The sequence below is a fragment of the Zingiber officinale genome, chromosome 6B (assembly GCF_018446385.1).
Source record: "Zingiber officinale cultivar Zhangliang chromosome 6B, Zo_v1.1, whole genome shotgun sequence".
Classification (NCBI taxonomy): Eukaryota; Viridiplantae; Streptophyta; class Magnoliopsida; order Zingiberales; family Zingiberaceae; genus Zingiber; species Zingiber officinale.
Window position 1 is genome coordinate 81781704 of NC_055996.1, and position 20468 is coordinate 81802171.

At 35.8% G+C, this 20468-nt stretch overlaps 2 protein-coding genes and 1 pseudogene across 4 annotated transcripts; all 3 read left to right on the plus strand.

Moving 5' to 3' along the window:
* Positions 1-4114: 4114 nt before the first annotated feature.
* LOC121992851 lies at positions 4115-6894 on the plus strand. Of its 3 annotated transcripts, none has more exons than XR_006115005.1 (4): positions 4115-4346; positions 4448-4573; positions 4672-6433; positions 6649-6894. XR_006115005.1 is itself a non-coding variant. In XM_042547451.1 (3 exons), exon 3 carries the CDS (start codon positions 4803-4805, stop codon positions 6216-6218), a length of 1416 nt encoding a protein of 471 aa, XP_042403385.1. In that variant the 5' UTR covers positions 4115-4346; positions 4448-4573; positions 4672-4802; the 3' UTR covers positions 6219-6894. The 3 variants fall into 3 exon arrangements, 1 of the variants encoding a protein (XP_042403385.1); XR_006115004.1 differs by having other exon boundaries at positions 6654-6894; XM_042547451.1 differs by having other exon boundaries at positions 4672-6894.
* Positions 6895-7866: 972 nt separating this feature from the next.
* On the plus strand, positions 7867-14343 carry LOC121992850 (AT-rich interactive domain-containing protein 2-like). The gene is made up of 2 exons (XM_042547450.1): positions 7867-9250; positions 13219-14343. Exons 1-2 carry the CDS (start codon positions 8408-8410, stop codon positions 14041-14043), a joined length of 1668 nt encoding a protein of 555 aa, XP_042403384.1. The 5' UTR covers positions 7867-8407; the 3' UTR covers positions 14044-14343.
* Positions 14344-14745: 402 nt separating this feature from the next.
* On the plus strand, positions 14746-17731 carry LOC121992852 (annotated as a pseudogene).
* The last annotated feature ends 2737 nt before the right edge of the window (positions 17732-20468 follow it).

The window sequence follows — 20468 nt, forward strand, 5'->3', positions numbered from 1 at the left end:
CGTGCAGGCGAAAAATAATGACAACCCCGCACAGCAGCCTAAAGGAGTTTGAGACTAATTGTTAGAGAGAAATACGAAAATATTTACAGACTGCGGAAAAGAATGGGTGGGCAGGAAACCACAAATCAACGGTGAATTGATCTCTAAAGAAGCATAAACAACCCGTCGGTGGTTCATGCGGCCAGTCGAAAGCAGAGGGAATAATGATTTGATAGTCAGATGGAATCTCGTAAGCAGCTCTCAAACTCTCACCGTTGCCTTCGTCGAATCTGGACTCGATGGACGTGTACCAGAGCCTAGGGATGGCAACGGGAGGTTGTGAGGAGCTTGCCATCGGAAACAACGAAAACAAAGAGGTCGACGAAGAACAATGAAAAAAATCGATTGAAAGGGTGAGGAGACTTATGGAAAGGATCACCGGAGAGAAAAAGGAAGCAAAGCGTCGTCAGGAAGCTTGAAGACGAAGAGATGCGAAGTGAGGAAGACGGCGATGCACGCGAGTTTTATAAACCTAGCGATCGATCGACTTCAGCCGTTCGATTTGAAGTTACGAAAACCTATAAGAAGATCCAACCATTGAATTTGAAAGGCTGCCTGTCACGTCATCAGTGGATATCCGCCCATCGCGTCAAATGTACGGCGACAGAAAGTGGACATGTGGCGCTCATTCACTAGACGACATTAATGAGTCTTAATTAAAAGGTATGGCCGCGTGCTCGATCATAATGAGCAGAGATTTGCACTGTCTTCCAGAAATTTAGATGATGTTAGGGCGCTCGCCCAAGGAGCGCGGGGAGCAAGGAGAAAATTACCACAAAGTATAATCGCCCGTTGTCTCGATTGGACATGGATAAGCGATTATCTCACAGCCGAACGATCGAAGCACATTTTGCTTTGAAGGCTTGGTCCGAGCTACAGTAACGGACCCAATCTAGTGAAATAAGGCCAAACGGCGTGGACATGTGCGTCGATCAGAAACTTGAGTATATGGGCCGATCGGGTCTTAGAGTCGACGAAGATATCTTGTCTAGTCAGTCGGACTTGTAGCCTCCTTCGACTAGACTTGAAGGGGAGGCTTGTGATGCAGCAATAGGAGGAGGCCCACCTGCCACGGGATCACCCGACAGGGTGGAGGTCAAAGTCAAGATCAACGCCCTAGTGTCAAAAGGCCGAATGGAGGATAAATGCAACGACTGGTCGGGACAGGTAGGGCTCGATCGGCTGGAGACATGTCCGAACCGACAAATCCTTCCGACTCAGGAGAATATCATAGGCAGGTGCGACATCCTATCATAGGACATTATGATGGACGCGACCACGAACATGTTAGAGAACGTGGCCACAAACATATCGGAGAACGTGCCTACGTCTCGAGGAGCGCACACGCCGCTCACCAGAGTTCTATATAAAGGGGGGTCCATTATCGACGGAGGTATGCATGATTTATTTTGGGCACATAATTCTACTGTTTCACTTATTCTCCACATTTCGGTGATTGACTTGAGCGTCGGAGGGCCAATGTCGGAACATCTTCCTTGACTTGGCACTGACGTCATTTATTTTGTAGAGCGGAGTGAAGTCCACAATCGGTTAGCGAAGTTACCACACCTCAGTTTTCCATTCGCTTACTTTTGGACAGGATCATAATATAATATAATATAATATAATAATTAATGTTAATCCGGATAAATTATTTAGGTATAAGTAATCATAGTTGCAACAGTATAATATTGATGGATATTGATCTAAATAAAATATTCATATTATGGTAATTATAAAGTACTATAAGTGCGTTTAGTTCGGAGTTATTCTTGATAATCTTGGTTATCCATCCAAGGTTATCAACAAAAATCTTGTTTGGTTTAGGTATTCGATGATTCCCGAGTAATGTTCCATGCCTGACACGTCAACAAAATGGTCATGCAGCCCGGAATCGGAAAACCTCAGAAAACTAAGGTTTTTCTTGATTCCGGGGTTAACGAATTTTTTTTACCAAAAATACCCTCCGATAAGAACAAACATGGAAAAAAGAGAAAAAAAGTAAAAAAATATTAAAAAATGTAAAAAAAAAATGTTTAAAATTTTTTAAAATAAATAATTTTTAAAAAATAAATAATTTTTAAAAAATAAATAATTTTAAAAAAATAAAATTTTTTTAAAAAATATAAATTTTAAAAATAAAAAAATTAAATTTTAAAAATTAAAAATTTAAATTTTTTTAAAATTTTAAAAATAAAAAAAATAAAAAATTTATAAAATTTTTTTAAAAAATAAATAAAAATTAAAATATTAAAAATGTAAAAAAATAAAAAAATATAAATATAAATAATATAAAAAAAATATAAAAACATTAAAAAAATAAAAAAATATAAATAAATAAATAAATAATAATAATAATAATAATATGTATAGTTGATTTTGTAACTGAGGATAATACTGTAAAATATTAAACTAAGTTTTTGTTACATTATCTAGGTTGAACCAAATAACATTTGGTTATGTTTTATTCCACATAATCAAGGTTATACATGATAACTTGAACCAAACGTACCTAATGATTATATCAGAGTTTAGGATTAGAGACGGAGCTAAAAATTTTATAAACGGAAAATATGTTTTTTTAATGAGGGGATGATCGTGTTGTTACCGTCCATTTGCCTTCATCCTACTATTTTATTAATAATTTAAATATTTTATTAAATAATTTTGATAAAATCAAAAATAAAATTATATTAATATTATCTTTTATATAACAATATGTATTATCATGATTTTTTTAGTTTCTAAAAAAATTTTATAAATATTTTAACTGACGACGTTAGAAACATATATTTTTGGATCTTTTGATTAAAATTAAATATAATATCTGTTCTATCTAATATTAAAAAATTAAATTAATTTTTTATAAAAAATTAGTCTGCTAAATTATAACTATTTGATCAAAATATTCTAAGTTCTAATAATTTTGAGCATAATAATTTTATATTATAGCAAATTTAATTAATAAGGGTTATTCTTTTATTTTTTACCAAATAAAAATTAACTATTTAATATTATTTTAATCACTTTGAATGATCACTTTAATTTAGTCCAATTAGAAATGAAAGTCTAGAAGACTTTCTGACAGTTTCTGTAACGGCTCGCTGAAAGGCACTCCCAGATTGTGCCACGTGGAGTTTAAACTCCCCACACTTCTCTTCGGCGGAAGCATACGAAGTGGAGCTCCATCCAGATTGTGAAATTGCCCTCACCATTTGATCGTTTGACATTTCTATCCTTTCTTATATTACGATGTAAACTGATCGAACGGCTAGAATCATCTTCTTGGTCGACCGTTGGCATGGTCATTTCCGGTACTATGAATAGTGGGTGTCATAGGGCTGTAAATAAGCCAAGCCGAGTCGAACTTTGGGGTGTTCAAACTTGTTTGATAAGATAACCGAGCCGAGCCGAGCCGAGCCGAGCCGAGCCGAGCTTACAATGAACCAAGCTTTTGAAATGAGTGTTCAAGCTTGACTTGGTTTATTTTTTATGAGCTTGAGCTTGTTTGAAGCTTGGCTTGAGCTTGGTTCGTTTAGATGTTATCAAGCTCTCAATTCAAGCTTGGCTTGAGCTTGGTTCGAGCTTGGATTGAGCTTGGTTTGAGCTTGGTTCGTTTAGATGTTTTCAAGCTCTCAATTCAAGCTTGTTTGATTGTTTGAAACTTTTAATTGTTTGATTGGTTATTAAGATTGATCGTTTAAATTTATTTATTTATTTATTTATTTTATTATTTATTTAGCATATTGAAAAGAATTTTATTAATAAATATGGTTCGTGAATATTGTTCACGAACGCTGTTCACGAACATTGTTCACGAACGTTGTTCACGAACGTTAACGAGCTGAACACATATGTGTTCAAGCTTGTTTGTTTAGCTTAACGAGCTATTCAAGCTTGTTTGTTTAATCAATCTTATGTATAATGAACGAACATAAATAAACTCTTATCAAGCCGAACACCAAACTTGTTCACGAATGCTTGGTTCATTTACAGCCCTTCCGATATTGTGAGAGAAGATAAAGGGTAATTTGGTCATGATGGTTGTCGATATTCGTCGACGTTTCCCCAAGATGTGGGTTTCGGTATTAGTTTAATACATTGATTCGTTCTAGGGCTTCTCCGTGCGCATGGAAAAAGCTGCGATTTAGAGACTTTGGCTTCGGTTCTTAGGGAGATTCCGTCGGATTCGGCGACTTGAGTTTGCTTCTTTCTGTCGATTGGTGAAAGTGCCTTTACTTGAGCTCGAATCCGCGCTGAATCTTGTAATTGTTCGGAAATCTCTATTTGAAATCCGTCGATTTAGGGTGCGTTTCGTTTCTTTTCTGGTATTGCTGTTATCTAGGTTTCAGTCTGCTTTGAGTTGCACGAACTAAAAGTTGGTTTCTTTTGGACGCGATTCTCTTAGGTTTCTTTTGTTACTGCTTTGAGATCCTTTTAGTAACTGGCAGCTTTGGGGTTCTCCGTTGCTTATGCGTTCTAGAGTTTCGTTCTGCTCGAGATTATTATATCTTCTGGCTTTTGGAAGTTAAAGGTATGTAATCCAGCTGCTTCTAATATTGATTTGTAACTCTTTTTGTTGCGTTTTGAATAAATAGTTCGGATAACCTTCTTTTATGCTTTACTGTCCAGAACTCGAGTATTCTGCAAAGAGTATTCCTTTCCGCCTTTTGTTGTCCACTGTTGGTACAATTTGGGAGTTTGGCATCGCCAAGTTAATCTGATGCCCTAGTCCACCATTTTGGAATTTGTGTTTTGTGAAGATGATCCTGGAAAATGGTAACCTCTCTAGGTGTGTGAGACATCCGTCTCAGCAATTCACTGGTTTTTGCCCTTCTTGCTTGGTTGAGAGGCTGTCGAATGTTGGAACTGCTGAACAGAGTTTGGAAGCACCTAGGAACATACAGCAAGAAATAGTCAAGGTCCCAGATGTAGTTCCTAGTGTTAAGAATAAAACTAGTGAAGCCGGGACTAGAAAGACTCTCCGATACTTGTTTCAATTGGATGATGATTTGGATGTTGACAGAACTACACGTAGTGTGCCAGAAAAAAATTTGACATCAACTTCAAATGCTTGTGAATCTGAAATTAGTTCCCATGATGGCCATAGTTTCTCTGAGGATGCTAACATTAAAATCAACTCTTATGGAGGAACTAGGATGATCGAGAATGATTCCAATTCTTCCGAGGAGATTACAATTGGTACATTTATTGCCAAAGATATCAGGGGCTCTGTAGAGAGGCAAAAGGGCCAAGGTAAGACCCTTTGGTTCAATACGATGTTTGCAAAGAAAAGAACTTTGTGGAGAGCGGGGAGCATTTCAAAGAAGTTTGAAATACCTGATGATGAGCCTAGTTATTTATCTGGTGATAAAAATTCCGAAAGCTATCTTAATTTATGGCAATCTTGTGACTGGAGGTTATGTCATAATTCAAGCAAGAACTCCTGGGAACCTCCAAGACATTCATGGGAAGGTTCAATGTTGACCAGGGCACTGTCCTGTTCATTTTCTTGCCTTGAAGAAAGTGATGAAGATTTAACAAGAACGGAGACAGGTGTGCATGGTGAAATAACTGGAAATCACAACCAAAATATTGATAAAATTGATAGATTCAAATTTACTGCTAATGTGCCGAAGGCTGACGAGAAACCCATTTCCTCGGAAACACTTTTTATCAAGAGACTTCATGAAGAATCTCAACCAGGGGATGCTGTGTCAAGAATCGGAAGGAAAAAATCTCGCCGACTGAGTAAGGTTTGGGACTGGAATATAGGTAATTCTTTCCGAGACTTGGTAAAAAAATGCGATCATATTCTTGAGAGGTCTGCATCAGAGACTATACATGGACAGAAGAGTAATAATGTAGAAAGCATGGAAACCAATGGTGTATCACGAAACAATGGTGATTGCCAAGGTTCTATTAGAATGAATCACAGTGCATCCCTAAGTATGAATGCTGCTCATGCTGATATGAAGAATATGAGGTCTGAATGGCGAATGAAAAATGAATTCAAGATTGGTCGAAGCCGAAGTGTCCATTATCCCTCTCCAGGGAACGTTGACCCTGGACTTCTACGTTTCTACCTCACTCCATTGAGAAGCAGTAGAAGATGTGCAAATAGGGTTAGGAGAAAAAACACACATTATTTTGGGAGAGGTATCTTTGGGTTGCCGTAAGTGTCATCTTGAAGTTTGTTAATTGTATACTACTGGAAGCTTCAGTTATGACTGCATACTAAATGATCAGAGCATCAGCCAAGAAGACATTTTATAGGATTTTCTTCCTCTAGATCATGGCTTACTTAAGACAAGTGCCTGCCGGGAACAGCATTCTACAAAATTGGAAATGAAGGTGCAACAGTGTCTACATAGCTCTTTTGCAGCTATGCGGTGTAAGTGCAGCTATACTCTCTATTTCCTCTAGATTTAGTTGATTTATCTTGGACGTCAGAATGCCAAATATTAGCATACTGTAGTAATCGGTATTAATAAACCAGATATTGCGGTTAAACATTAATATTTGTTGCTTCAAGGATCAACTGTAGAAACTATTTCTCTATACTTGTTTCTGTACTTGTGCTTTACCGTAAAAACTATTTTGCTGTAGAAAAGATGATGGCAGCTGAAACAAGTTTCAGCAAGCAGGAATCAGTTTCTCAGGTGTAATTTTAAGAGTATTTCTCTCTCCCTTCTGACTGTTCATCCAAGGAAACTCAGCCTTGAATACAATTTGTGGTTTGTTTTTTTCCTCTCAATCAAGTAATTTACAATTTTTCACAAATTATTTAGGACTTAAATTTTGGCTGTAGTTCTCAAGATGTTGATTGTGGTAATGTATACTTTCTGTATCTTTTGTCTTGTGTTTTGCTTCCTCATGCTGCAGCAAGCTTGACACATTAAAGTTCAATTTTCTTTTACGTTTCATATACATGTTTTTTTTTTTTTTTTTTTTCCACAAACATGTAGTCTAAAATGGTCATTTTGCTGATATTTAGTTTAGTCTTCTAGAACAAGAAAATAAGTGTCATTTATTTTGTTGTCACATATGCTTTGAACAATATACTTTAGGGATCAATAATGCTTTACCATGTGCCATATTTGCTAATGAATAAATAATTCTTTAATAATTTACCAATTGCATAACCTTCTTTAAGCAGGAAAACAATTTCCATCTATAAAAAGTTGTCAATAGAATAAATTAAATAAAAAATTGACAGGTCATAATGAGAAGGCCCTCGTTGCTTTTCATTCTTAAAATTTAAGATAATTGTGCTGTTCTATTTGTATATTTTCTGCTAATGTTATTTCAACCTCTATATTTTAAAACTTTGGTCTAACTATGATCTAGCATAGTGTACATCTTGTTAAAACTGAGATCATTTTTTTGGCTGATTTAGTGCAAGATTAGTATATGAATTATTATTTTCTTATTTTTATTGATTTTATATAATTTTTAGACATGCGAATTTTAAATTATACATATTTTTAATTATTTATCTCATAAAGTTATTATTTGGAAACTAATTTTTAATGAATTTATGTTCACTTCCAACCAAAATAAAAATTACAATATAATTTCAAGTTGGTTTTTTCAAATTAAAATATTTTAATTTAGTTATTATTTTAATAAATTCATTCCTTCCTTATCTCTAGAGCTTAGATATTTTCGTCCAATTTTAATCGGCCTTTGTTATTAAGGCAAGATACAAAAATTCTTCTTCGTTCTCAATCTATCTTTCTATTTATTTATTCATTTATATCCAATTTTATTTTATTTTAAATTATCCTTGGATTCTTTTATTCATGTTTTTTAATAATCAAGTTATTTAACTTTGACGATTCGATCGATTCAATTTAATTATCAAAATAAATTTAAAAATATAAATTTTTTATAAATATTTTTTACCGACCAATCAAGATAAATTTAAAAATATAAATTACTCCTGAATGATACTTAGGGAGCCGGTCCCATCTTAACTCTTCTATTCGTAAATACATATCTAGAGTACAAATGCAATTAGCATTTGCTTCCTTTCCAAATGTAGCAATTTTAGAGTTTGAGATGGGTCTCTCTTCTTCGTCCTCGTTTTTTTTTTTTGTTTTTTTTGGGAAAAAAAATACGGTTCCTATCATCCTATGCCATTTATCCATTTATGTTTTCATTATTTTAATTTTATGGCATTTATGCTTTCAAAATAAATCGTTACTGCTCTCGCGGTTTCGACGCCTCTCTCTCTTTCTCTCTCTCTCTCTCTCTCGCTCTTCGTCGCTCTGTTCGTTTCGAAGTCCGAGAAAAATCGCATCTTTCGACCTCGCCTCCTCCCAGCTCCATTCGCTCTCTCGAAGGTGCTCCCGTCGATGGACACATGAGTTTCTTGGCGGCGGATTCCCATCTGGACGTCGCGGAGATCCTTCGCAAGCTCCACAGCGTCGGCTTTTGCTCTCGTCTCGATGTGACGGATGCTGGCTCCGAGACTTCGAGCGCGCTCTTCGATCGGGTCCTGTCGGCCTTCTTGAAGGAGGCCAATCGGAGAGGGGAGCTCCGCCCGCTGCCGGCCATGGTCGGCGATGGGCGTCCCGTCGATATGTGGAAGCTCTACTGCTCCGTGCGAGATATGGGCGGCTATGATCGGGTGTCTGCGGACTCCGGATGGGCTTCGGTGGCACAGGCGCTTGGGGTGGAGTCGAGGTGCGGTTCGATGGTGAAATTGGTGTTCTTTAAGTACTTGGATGCGCTCGAGAGGTGGGTGATGCTAGCATCGGGGAAGCAGGTCAAAGGGCAACAGAGTGGATACCAAAATCTGAATCACTCTAATGCAAAAGTAACTATAAAACAATCGCCAATGCTTTCATGTTCACTAGAAGATCAGTTCTTGTCTCCATTAAAGGGATGTGGATGCTGTTTGAAGACTGGCACCAATGGGAATGAGTATGACAACAGTGATAGTCTAATGTTGGAATTGAGCTCAGTTAAGGGTGGAAGCAATCGTTGCAAAAGGAAGCAGCAAACTTTGGTTCGATTGCTTCGTTGGGTGAGAAATACCGCAAAAAATCCTATTTACTGTCATGTTGGGAAAACACAATTAACTGATGTTAGACAAAGTAAGAACATTGTGGCTATGGAGAACTATGCTGGTGCTCTTCTGGCTAGGAAGGCATTGTTTCAGAAAGTAGTGAATCAAACTGGCTCCGAAGCGAACCATCAGAAGGTATTTCTGCTAAATTAATTTTTGTCTATGTTTCTAAATTTCATGCAATCGATAAGCATGTATGTGGATTGATAAGCTCTGAAATTTCAGTTACAAGACTAGGCATCATATTATGGAAGGAAAGGAGGCAGTGAAAAAGTTTTTTCGTAGCCGCACTTCCTCTCCATTTCCTTTGGTGGGAAATCTTTTTCCAATTTGGCATACATTTGCTTTCTTTCGATTTTGGATGGAAAAGGCATTGTTACATGCAATTCGACTTAAAAATTTCTATTTTCAACAAATAATTTTTAAAAAGTCTAGTATTCCTCCCTCTTTGCTTACCTCTAAGGAAACTATAACTAGGGGAATGCTTCTATGCTTGGACAAAGTTTATAATGCTTAGATAGTGATATACCTAACTCAGCTTAAGCATTTTTGGTCAACAGTCGTCGAGAGTATTCTGTTAATGAGTTAACTTTCTCATTTTGTACTATGTGCAAACCTTTGCAAAACAAGGGTAACACTGCATAATTGAGATAACTTACACCATCTTAGCAATAGGCACCAATTTGTCAACTGGTTGACAAATATGCATATGAAATCATATCACACACCAACCCAGACGAACTTTCCTCTCTACCAGTCAATAAATGCACAAACATTTCCAAATCACAATAAACCTGTTCATTCATTTGCATTCATCTACATGACATATGACCGATGCTTTAGCAATGCCTCTAAATGCATATGCCTATCTTTGCTGAAAAAACACATAACTTATGTCAAAAATTGGTACTTACTAATTTTGATAGATGTAACTGATGTTATCAAAGCCTCACTTCTCAAGTGAGAAGAGATCATTTAGAACCAACTACGATATGATACTTCTCTAAAACTACCTATGTTGGTTCCATGATTGGATGAAAACTGAGGGTTGAACTAGGCCTTGATAGGCCGTACCAAAATGTCTAAACCCCAAGGAATATTTTTTTACTCCACTACTTGAATTTGTATCCTTATTCAATTAGAACACATTACATATTATCAAGATTTCCAGAGGCATATGTGAGGGGTATATAATGGCCAACCCAATTTGTAGCCCATAGTATGAAGACAAACATGCACAAAGCTACGAGATTGATGCATTAAGCATAGTGTTTTTGTCTTTAAATCCATATCATCCAATTAAAGCTATGCTACTCTCACTAGGTTTTCTATTCTTAATTTGTTGAATCAATATAACAATATTTTTATGTCGATAAAAATGACTAACATATATGCAATAAAATGTATTAATCTACACTTCCAATTCATGCTTCTACATCAATCGTACAATGGAAATCACATGAGATATAACAATCTATATTAATCATAGAAAAGTTGATACATAAGTAGCATGCATATAATTAATACCTCAAATGTTATCACTTGCAAAACAAGTGTTTAAGTTAATACTCACAAGATACAATAAATAGGGAAATTTAGTTTTGAATCATTGCGGTTCAAATCTAAAACACTTTAAATGAACCTCCTCCTAAATCCTCGTAAGTGTCCTTTTTTTTAAAACTATGCACATTAGCATTGCAAGTGATTGTAATATCACTAGACATCCATTAATCAACTAGAGAAGAAATATCTATGACATAGTTTGAAATCTCATGCTGTGTGAGGTGACACAATCAAAACATGCTATTCTAATAAATTACCAAAACTTAATGCTAATCGATATAGGCGATGTCTCCTATACCATCCATGTCAATTGTCTTCATGAGTATCATATTGTGTTGACAATCAATATTCTTTGGCTTAATGAATTCAAGTAATTGTTATGGCCTTATTTTCAAAAGTAAACAAATCAATGAAGTTCATTCCAATTCACATTGAAGTAAAAATATTTTGATTCAACCTTATTTAATTGATCTTGTCATGCTTTAATAGACATCAAAATTGTATTGAATATTAGTATGACATGGTATTATATAATTATAATTCAATTAATTTTCTAAATGTGATAGTATTATTTTTAAAAGTAAATAAACTTAGTCGAAAGTATATAAAATGAGTAAAATTCATCTAAATTCCTTTCGATACACTTTAGTATTGACACAACCAGGTGCCAAAATTGTAATATTTTGGCGATATTGAAACTTCAACGCAAAATGAATTTTTGAATCTTGATCTATGGTATGGCCAAATGGAGAATTTATGATGGTACTTGCAACTTTTGAAGAGTTTATTAAGTGACAATTAAGTGATTAATGATATATCTTTGGTGTACCAATCCACATAGGCGCAGAAAAGTTGGTTAGTGCGGAGCAAAGTTGCTACCATAGGGCAAGGGTTCGAATCTCGGCAAAGTTGAGGAAAAAAAGCTCTCCTCCGCACTGGCCAATTATAGCTTCCCGATTTATCTCCTCACAGATGGTTGTGGGGCCGACCGTGTAGGGCCGCTGGGGTGGCAGATTCCACCTTTTGCTACCATAAGGCTATAAAAATCTGACATGAGACAATCGGACAATCGTACTATTAAATGTCATTCTTTGAGCTTAAGCTACAAAGTTTATACCAAAAATAGTGATTTTTATGTAATTAGGTGTATGATAATTTTATACTATTTAAACTGACTCACAGTTGAGATAGAACTTGTAGGCAAGCTTGAAGTGTTACATCTTATCCCTCATATCTAATGAATCCTTGATAGTAAAACCATATCTGACAGATATTGGATCATGTCACCTATGTAAAGGTCAGGTAGTATGCGGTTATCTTGTAACAACAAATAGTCTTTGGTGGACCAGAGATTCCCAAGATGAACAGGAGTTCTAGCATGGTATATTTACCGTAACTAACAGGTATTTACCATTTCTGTCTATTAACCATGGACTACTTCTAAAAGGTAGAGTTCACTAGTCAGTTAATAACACAAATATTGAACTACTAGTTTTCACAATTCAGCTAAAATTGGTCTAGATTCTATTTTGAAAATATTGATTCAGTGTACAGAAGATGCACTATAGATGTTAGAATTTGAGTACATGTTTTGTCTGTATTAAGCATGTCCTCAGAAAACAATTTATACAACTATATATTCATTTGCAGAAACAGGCCCTCTGAGTAGTCTGCCTAAACTTCATACCGTGCAAATTTGCAAGCATTAATTAGTATCCTTCTGAAAACTATCTAAATTGCCAAGATTGGTTTATATATATATATATATATATATAGTGCCAATTGCCTAAATTGTTTGGGTAATCATTTATGTACTTTCTTATATATGCCCATGGATTTTTTTTTGCCGACATTAGTAATTTTGGGTAGCATGTGCGACTGCATATGGTCCACATGCTGCAATATTGTGTGGGTTAGGCACATACGGACACTACAGACAATCTTTACAACTTTGTGGGGTTGGAATTCTAGTGTTTGTTTACGTATATGCTCTAATTGGACTTTTCATGATCACATGAGTTTGTTTGAAATTCTATTGCCTCTCATCTATCCAACTCTTCAATATGTAAAGCCTTTCCTATTGTATTCTGTAGGTATGTACACCTCCATTATGTGTTCTAGAGTATATGATTGCTTTTATGGTTATATCGAAAGCGTGACTAGTATTATAACATGTGAACATGCTTTCTTAATGTTCTTAAATCAACATGTAGCTGTATATAGAGTGACAGGACTAATTCATTTTATACTCTATAGGTTGACACCTTACCTCTTCTCTATTAGTCCAGCAGTAGGCTCAAGAGATGCAAAGTTGATACTTGCATTAACATATAGCTCATTTCTCTATCTTTGGTAGGTCTTATTGCTTGTAGTTTATAGAAAATCGGTTGAGTTACTTTTCTAATTGGCTACAGGGTGGGATGATGATGGCTTAAAACTGCATATTTGCAATTATTATTTTTTTCCTTCTTTGCGAATATGGTTAAACGGTTTCCTTCGTGTCATTTAAGTATCTAAAAAACACCATTTAACTCTTGCAGGAAGCAAACTCCATCAATTGTGTCGATGTTAATGGTACCATTTCCCATACCACTGAGTCATCTCAGTCTGTTAAAGAAAAATCTAGTTCAACAACTTTGGCATGCAATGATGCCCAACATACAACTCATAGTATGTACTTAGATAACATAGATGATTGGCATTTTGGCGTTCAACGACAGAAGGAAGTACCAGTGGGCTTGTCCTTCCAAGCAGAAGTTCTTGATTGGACTGACTGGCCATCTGTATCTGCTGATTCTTCAGATGAGCTGAAATGGTTAGGTACACGGCTCTGGCCTCCTGAAGGTCAAGAGAACATGCCATTATTTAATGATCCTGCTATTGGAAGAGGTAGACAAGATACTTGTGAATGTAACTTTCCCAGATCAGTTGAGTGCACCAGATTTCACATCGCCGAGAAGAGATTTCAATTGAACCATGAATTGGGTCCAGCTTTTCATTTTTGGGGATTTAGAAATATGGGTGAGGAAGTCACACTTTCATGGACAAAAGATGAACAATTGAAGTTCAAGACCGTTGTTCACCTGAATCGGCCATCAAAGGGCAAAAACTTCTGGAAGTGGCTTAAAATATATTTCCCTCACAGAAAGTGGACTAGTTTAGTAAGCTACTACTTCAATGTGTTTGTCCTCGAGCGCCGAAGGTACCAAAACCGGGTAACATGCCACAACATTGATAGTGATGATGATGACATTGAGTTTTGCTTTAGTAATCCGATGGGTCAAGATAGAGTTACAGTTAACGACTCGAGTTCTATCGTTTGTGCTCTGAATGAGCAATTTATGGATTTGCCACATGAGCTTTGATGCGTATCAATTTGTTACTTCAAAGGAAGTGGAGTTTCCAAAAGATTACTAGAAATGCTTGGGAATTCACTCACTTCCTTTCAGTATTAATTTATGATCCCAGTGATTGCACTTGCTGGGTTGGAAGCAATAAGTATTGAGGATAAATTATTTACTTAACATTGATGCTAGTTAATACCAGTCCTTTAGCAAGCATCTTGTTAAATTGTAAGACAGACATTGACAGTACAATAATACAATCCTGTTCTTGCCTTTCTGACAGTGAAGGCTTTTGCAGTTGGTGTTAATTAATTACAATGATTGGAGCAATTTATTATCTTCATTGTCTGAAAGTTCTATTTTTTTTTTTAATCTGGCTCATGTAAATTTATTTGGGTAAAAATAAAAATAGTATCTATTCTTATTGGAATCGTTTAAAAACACTCCTTTTTATTTATTATAGAAACATCTATTTTGTCTCAATCTATTTTTATTTTTAAAAATATCTTTATTTTTAATATTATTGTAGTAGTTATGATCTTATGACTATCATAATATAATGTTGATCTATTGACTAGAGATGAAATATTTATATTATAGTAGTTAAGATTCATAGCTAGCTAGTATAATATAATGTTGATTAGTATTGACCGGTATAAAATATCTATATGGTATCAACTATAAATTATAATTGGTATAACATAGTGTTGAACTATTACAACATCTAATAACTTGGACATAAATGAAGCTAGTAAAATTCTTGATGAAATGGAAATGAAAGGTGTGAAGTCAAATGCAGTGACATATGATACGTACATCAGGGGGCTTTGTCGAGCAGGGGATGTTAAGTCTGCAAAGGAATTTCTTCAGGATTTGCAGTCAGAGGCTTGCCATGCAATACCAATTGTTATAATGCTCTGGTACTTGGTTTTTGTAGGGAGCGTGAGTTGGAGAAAGCATTGTCAGTAGTTCAGGAGATGAAAGAACATGGACCGAAACCGGATGCGCATAGCTACAGCATTCTCATTGATGGATTTTGCAAAAGTGGAGATGTTGTGAAGGGCTCTAATCTTCTTGAAGAACTGTTAAGCAGTGAGACCATGCCGACGATTGTCAGTTTTAGTTCACTACTTCATGGTTTGTGCTTGAAAGGTGAGATGGGATGTGCATTAAGTCTCTTCAGTCAACTGAGTGGCCAAGGCTATGCACATGACTTAATTTCCTATGGGATCCTCATTGATATATATTGCCAACTTGGGGATTTGGATGGTGCTTCTAGGCTTTGGCAACAGATGCTTCAAAGCAATTTTGTCCCAGATGCTCATAGTTACACGAGTGTAATATTTGCTCATTGTAGAAATGGGTGCTTAAATGAAGCATTAGAGCAATTTGAACTCATGCTTAACAGTGGTGTGATGCCTAGTGTTGTAACATGTACTCTGATAGTTGATTTGTTTTGCAAGCAGCATAGAGATGCTTTTGCTTTCGTTGACAAAATGAATGAATGGGGAAATGTTCCAAATATATTTATGGTCTCAGTCATCCTTAATGGACTATTCAAGGAAGGAAAATCAGTGTACACGTGGGGTGTTCTGGGAACAATGATAAAGAAAGGGATTGTTCCTGATGTAGTTATCTATTCCATACTTATTGATGGTCTAATTAAATCATCAAATCTTGAGGAGGCACTGAAGCTGTTTGCAGGAATGTCAATGGTGGGGTTGGTGCCAAATATCTTTGTATACACCATCATTATCAATGGGCTTTGCAAGATTGGAAGGCTACCTGAAGCATTGGGTTTGTTCGAAGAAATGATTATAAAGGGGTTTATTCCTGATAGGATTGTATATACATGCTTGATTGATGGCTAGTGTAGTCACAAAGATATGAAGAATGCTTCTGAGTTGTTCGACAAAATGGTGCACAGCGGTCTTGCGGCTGATGCTCATGCATACACCTACCTCATTGATGGATATAGCAAGATGTTTATGATGGAAACTGCAATTGCTTTGCTAGATGATATGCTGAAAATGAATCTTTGTCCTACTGTAGTAACTTATACTGTGATAATTAATGAATATCATAAATTGGGTGATTGGGATAAAGCTTATGAGATATATAAGATAATGTTGAAGCAAGGCATTTCTCCTGATTCAGTCATGCATATGTCGGAGATTTCAAGTTTTTGCACTTGAATGGTTACTGGAGGAACTATATCTCATGTATCATTTTGAGATCCTGCAAACTGGTGGACAAGAACAATCACTAATGCCTTCCAGTCAAAAAAGAGATATCACTTATTGCCCCTATTCAAGGTAAGTGGATGCAGCTAATAGGCTGATATTATTTAGATTGATAGTGGTGATATCTTACTTTTCTTTACAAAAGCAAAGTTGGTGGAGGAATTACCACTGCAAGAGGAAGCAAGATGCTTTGTTGTAGAGAATTGGGTGACATGTAGCAAAAGTATAGGAAGACAGAAGCGAGGATCTTTCAGAAAGTAAGTACTATGCAATTCAGCTATTTAAGCATTATTTCCAAAATCAAGTTAATGAAACAAGCTATGAAAACAATCATCAGAAGGTATTTCTGCTGCATGTTTGTTGGGATTCCTAACTTGTAAGCAATTGTAAGCTCATAGATAGATTCACAAGCCTGAAACAGTGGTTGCAATCACTATATGTATAGTGAGAGATTATTAAAGTTCAAATGCGACACTTGTACAAATCCATTCATTCCATTTTTTGAGCCTCAAATACAAATCAAAGTTGTTTGGTTGGTTGCAGCCATTTGTGGTTTTTGCCAATTAAACACATTCTTCATTTCTTCATTATGTGTCGTTGCTATAGATTAGCAAACTATGGTTGATGGGCACAAAACAATATCCAATACAATCATCATCAACTAAGTTTCAAATTATTATTTGCAACTTTGCATCCTGATGATGGTACTGAAGCTGCATATTATGATTGTTGTTTCTTCACATTACTTTCATCTTGCTATTTTAGCTGATTTAAAAAACACCATCAAACTACTGTTGGAGGGGAACCTTTTCCATTTGTACAAATGTATTATCCTTTCCCATGCAAAAGTAATTATCAATCAGTAAGAAATCCAATTCAATAACTTGTGGCAAAACATTTCAGGCTTCCTGATGATGACTGAAGCAAGGGTCTGGTGGCTGCAGGAGAGCAAGCAATGATTTGCAACTGATTTCAAAGTCTATATTCAGATGCAATAGATGGCTGCTTTCTGATTATAACAATGAATGGAAATGTCAGTGGGCCAGTCCTCTCCAGCAGAAATGTTAGGAGTGGGAAGCATTCTGTATCTACTGATCTTGATAACTTGAAGTGGTTGGATTCACTGATCTAGCCTCCTGAAGCTCAAGAAAATAAGTCATTTAATAATTCTTCTATAGGAAGACGAAGTGGTAGGCTTGACACCTGGCAGTTGAATGACCTAAATTTCACATTGTTTCAAGGAGACCTTTTTGCGAGATTCAGAAGTTTGGGTGAGGAAGTCACATTATTGCAAAGATAAACAATTGAAGTTTGAGACTGTTAGTTGGAATTAACCACGATAGCAGAGAAGTTCTGGAGCAGTGAAAATTTTATTTTCTTTACAGAAAGTGGAAAAATTTATAAAAGTTATTATTTTAGCAATTCCTCTTGTTCATTTCCCTCTTGTGTTTCTCCTAATCTTGTCATTGTAGCATAGATTCTTGTTGATTAAGGCCTAATGAAATACTTGGACACCTGGGCTTCTTCTTTTTTGTTGATTTAGACCTAATCTTCCACTACAATGTCGAAAGCCACAGTGTTCTTTCATCTAATAGTTTATCAATACTCAATTTTGTGTTTATCAATGACCAATGGTCGCCATTTCATCTATCTTGTTGCAATCCTTGTCTGAATTGGGGAAGTTTGAAAGAATGGGAGAGGAATCTTATTGTAAGGAAGTTTATTTATAAAGTTCAATGCCTAGAATTGGGTGATTGCATTTCCTCACCTTTCCATGCCCTCATTTCCTTTCACTCATTTTCATAGCATCTATAACTTTCAGTACATTAGTTATCCTCACTCCACCCTTGTTTTAACCAAGCTTACTGTAATGCCTTGTCTAACCACTAGTTGAATGCAATAAAGAATCCATTACGGACCTATAGGTTAGGTCTTCTGTTTTAACAAGATGACTTATAGATATACAACCTCGTTTGCTGCACTTGATTAAATCCTAGAACCTCTCGCATAAAAGGTGGTGAAGTAATTAGAGTTCAATTGAAATGTCTCACTTTGTTATGCTTTAGTGTTAAGCCAATTGAGCTATTTTGCATGAGCTAAAGCATAAGATCAGCTTGGCATGAGATATATTCTGTTGTTGCTAGAATATGGCAATCACATTTGTAGATTCAATGTTTATATTTCAATCTTTCGAAGCGTGTTTTTGTTTATAAGTTGGTATTGGGTATCCAGTTTATATTGACTAATCCTGGGTGCCTGACTCAGTTCCATGAAAGTTTTTCATTGACCATTAGGATAAATCGGGAAGCGCTTGTAGCGGATGCCCCATCAACTAGTGTTCTTACGTCAACCGTCCATTAAGTAAAATTTATCTATTAATTTGTCAAACTTGGAAGTTGATCCTTAAATGTATGAAAAATTAAGAAGGTGTCTTATCGTTGCACCATTGCCTCGGGGATAAAACATCCTCTTTTTTGATTCTATATATGTTTACCTGCTACCTGAAGCAAGTGGATACATTGCCATTGATTTTTCAATCCACTATGAAGAAAACTGAAAAATTTTAGGAGAAAGTTCCAGTGCTATATCATTTGCACATGTCTTTACAGAGGTAGATGGTTTTGTGTCCTCCATGAAACAATCTTATGTAGGGCATCTACTTAAGAAGACACATTCAAATGGTAGGATTAGTTAATGTATCACATATTTGAGTTTGGTTCCTTACTTTTTACAATGTTTGGAGGCAACTATTAGTTAGGCTAATTGAACAAAATTCAAATATCTTGAATGTAGAACTGTAAATGAACCGAACATTCGTGAACAAATTTGGTGTTCAGTTTGATAAGAGCTTGTTTATGTTCGTCAATACACACAAAATCAATTAAATAAATAAACTTGAACAACTCATTAAACTAAACAAACAAGCTTGAATGCATGTGTTCAACTTGTTAATGTTGTAAACAACATTCATGAACAACGTTCCTGAATCATGTTTATTAATAAAACTCATATCAACATGCTAAATAAATAAAAAAAAAAATCTAGCTGGTTGAGCTTGCTTTAGTGTAGGCGAAACCAAACATTTAAAATGAACAAATAAGTTTGAATTATCAAGCTCAATAATCAATAAAACAAGTAAAAATTTCAAACAATCAAACAAGTTTGAATTTAGAGTTCAATAACATCTAAATGAACCAAGCTTAAATTGAGAGTTTGATAACATCAAACGAACCAAGCTCAAGCTCATAAAAAAATCAAGTCAAACTTGAACAATCATTTTAAAAACTTGGTTTATTTTAGACTCAACTCAATTCAACTTGGTTACCTTATCAAATAAGCTTGAATACCCTAAAGTTCGGCTTGACTTGACTTGTTTACCGCCCTAGTTGGATGTACCTTTGAGCAAGCAAACAAAATTAAGTTTCATTGCAAGATGGCCCAAGAGAATTGCTCAGTTGACCATTAATCTCAGTCTTGAAATGATTCTAAGAGTTATCCGACATTCATTCTGTAAGTACCCGTGATAGTTTTGATATGGTCAACCAAATTAAATTAGATCCTGTTATGTTTGATCCTTATATATAAGTGTGCAGGAGATTAATAACACAAGAAGTTGAGCGGAACACACAACTAGTGAGAAGAATGCCCAAGAAAGGAGTCAATGGGCTTGGTACATCCGAGGGACGAGATGCTGTAAAAGAGTACACCGGTGGACTAGAAGGATGTGTACAATGTTCGAGGGATGAAAAGCTGGGAAGGAAGCTTGCTCGAGGAGAAGGTTGGAGTTGGGTTCGGGTGAGCTCAACTCCGGTTAGCCGGATCATCACCCACGTGAAGAGATCAGCTAAGGAGTTTATCTGCATCATGGAAAGTGTCTTCCATGGCTTGAAAGATGCCTTTGATGAACAGTGTCAAAGGCGCATTCCAGTGACCATTAGTCGAAGATAAAGTTTTATCTTCGGTGATAAAACTTCTCTGATTGAAGGCGCCTTGAACCCTATTGAAGACGTCTTCCAATTTCGGATAGAGTTTTTAGGGGCTATAAAAAGACCCCTGGAGCTAGAAAATATTCAACAACTCCTATATTCAATTCCTAGCATATTTTTTAGCATTCGACGAGTGTAAGAGGTTTCTCCGCCTTCAACGAAGGAGACTTTATAGTACTTTCATTTGCCTTGGATTAACAACCACCTAGGTTGTAAC

Coding starts and splice junctions, on each gene's coding strand:
- LOC121992851 (XM_042547451.1), top strand. CDS start 4,803: ATGATCCTGGAAAATGGTAACCTCTCTAGGTGTGTGAGACATCCGTCT.
- LOC121992850 (XM_042547450.1), top strand. CDS start 8,408: ATGAGTTTCTTGGCGGCGGATTCCCATCTGGACGTCGCGGAGATCCTT. Junction 9,251..13,218: donor CCGAAGCGAACCATCAGAAG/GTATTTCTGCTA, acceptor TAACTCTTGCAG/GAAGCAAACTCCATCAATTG.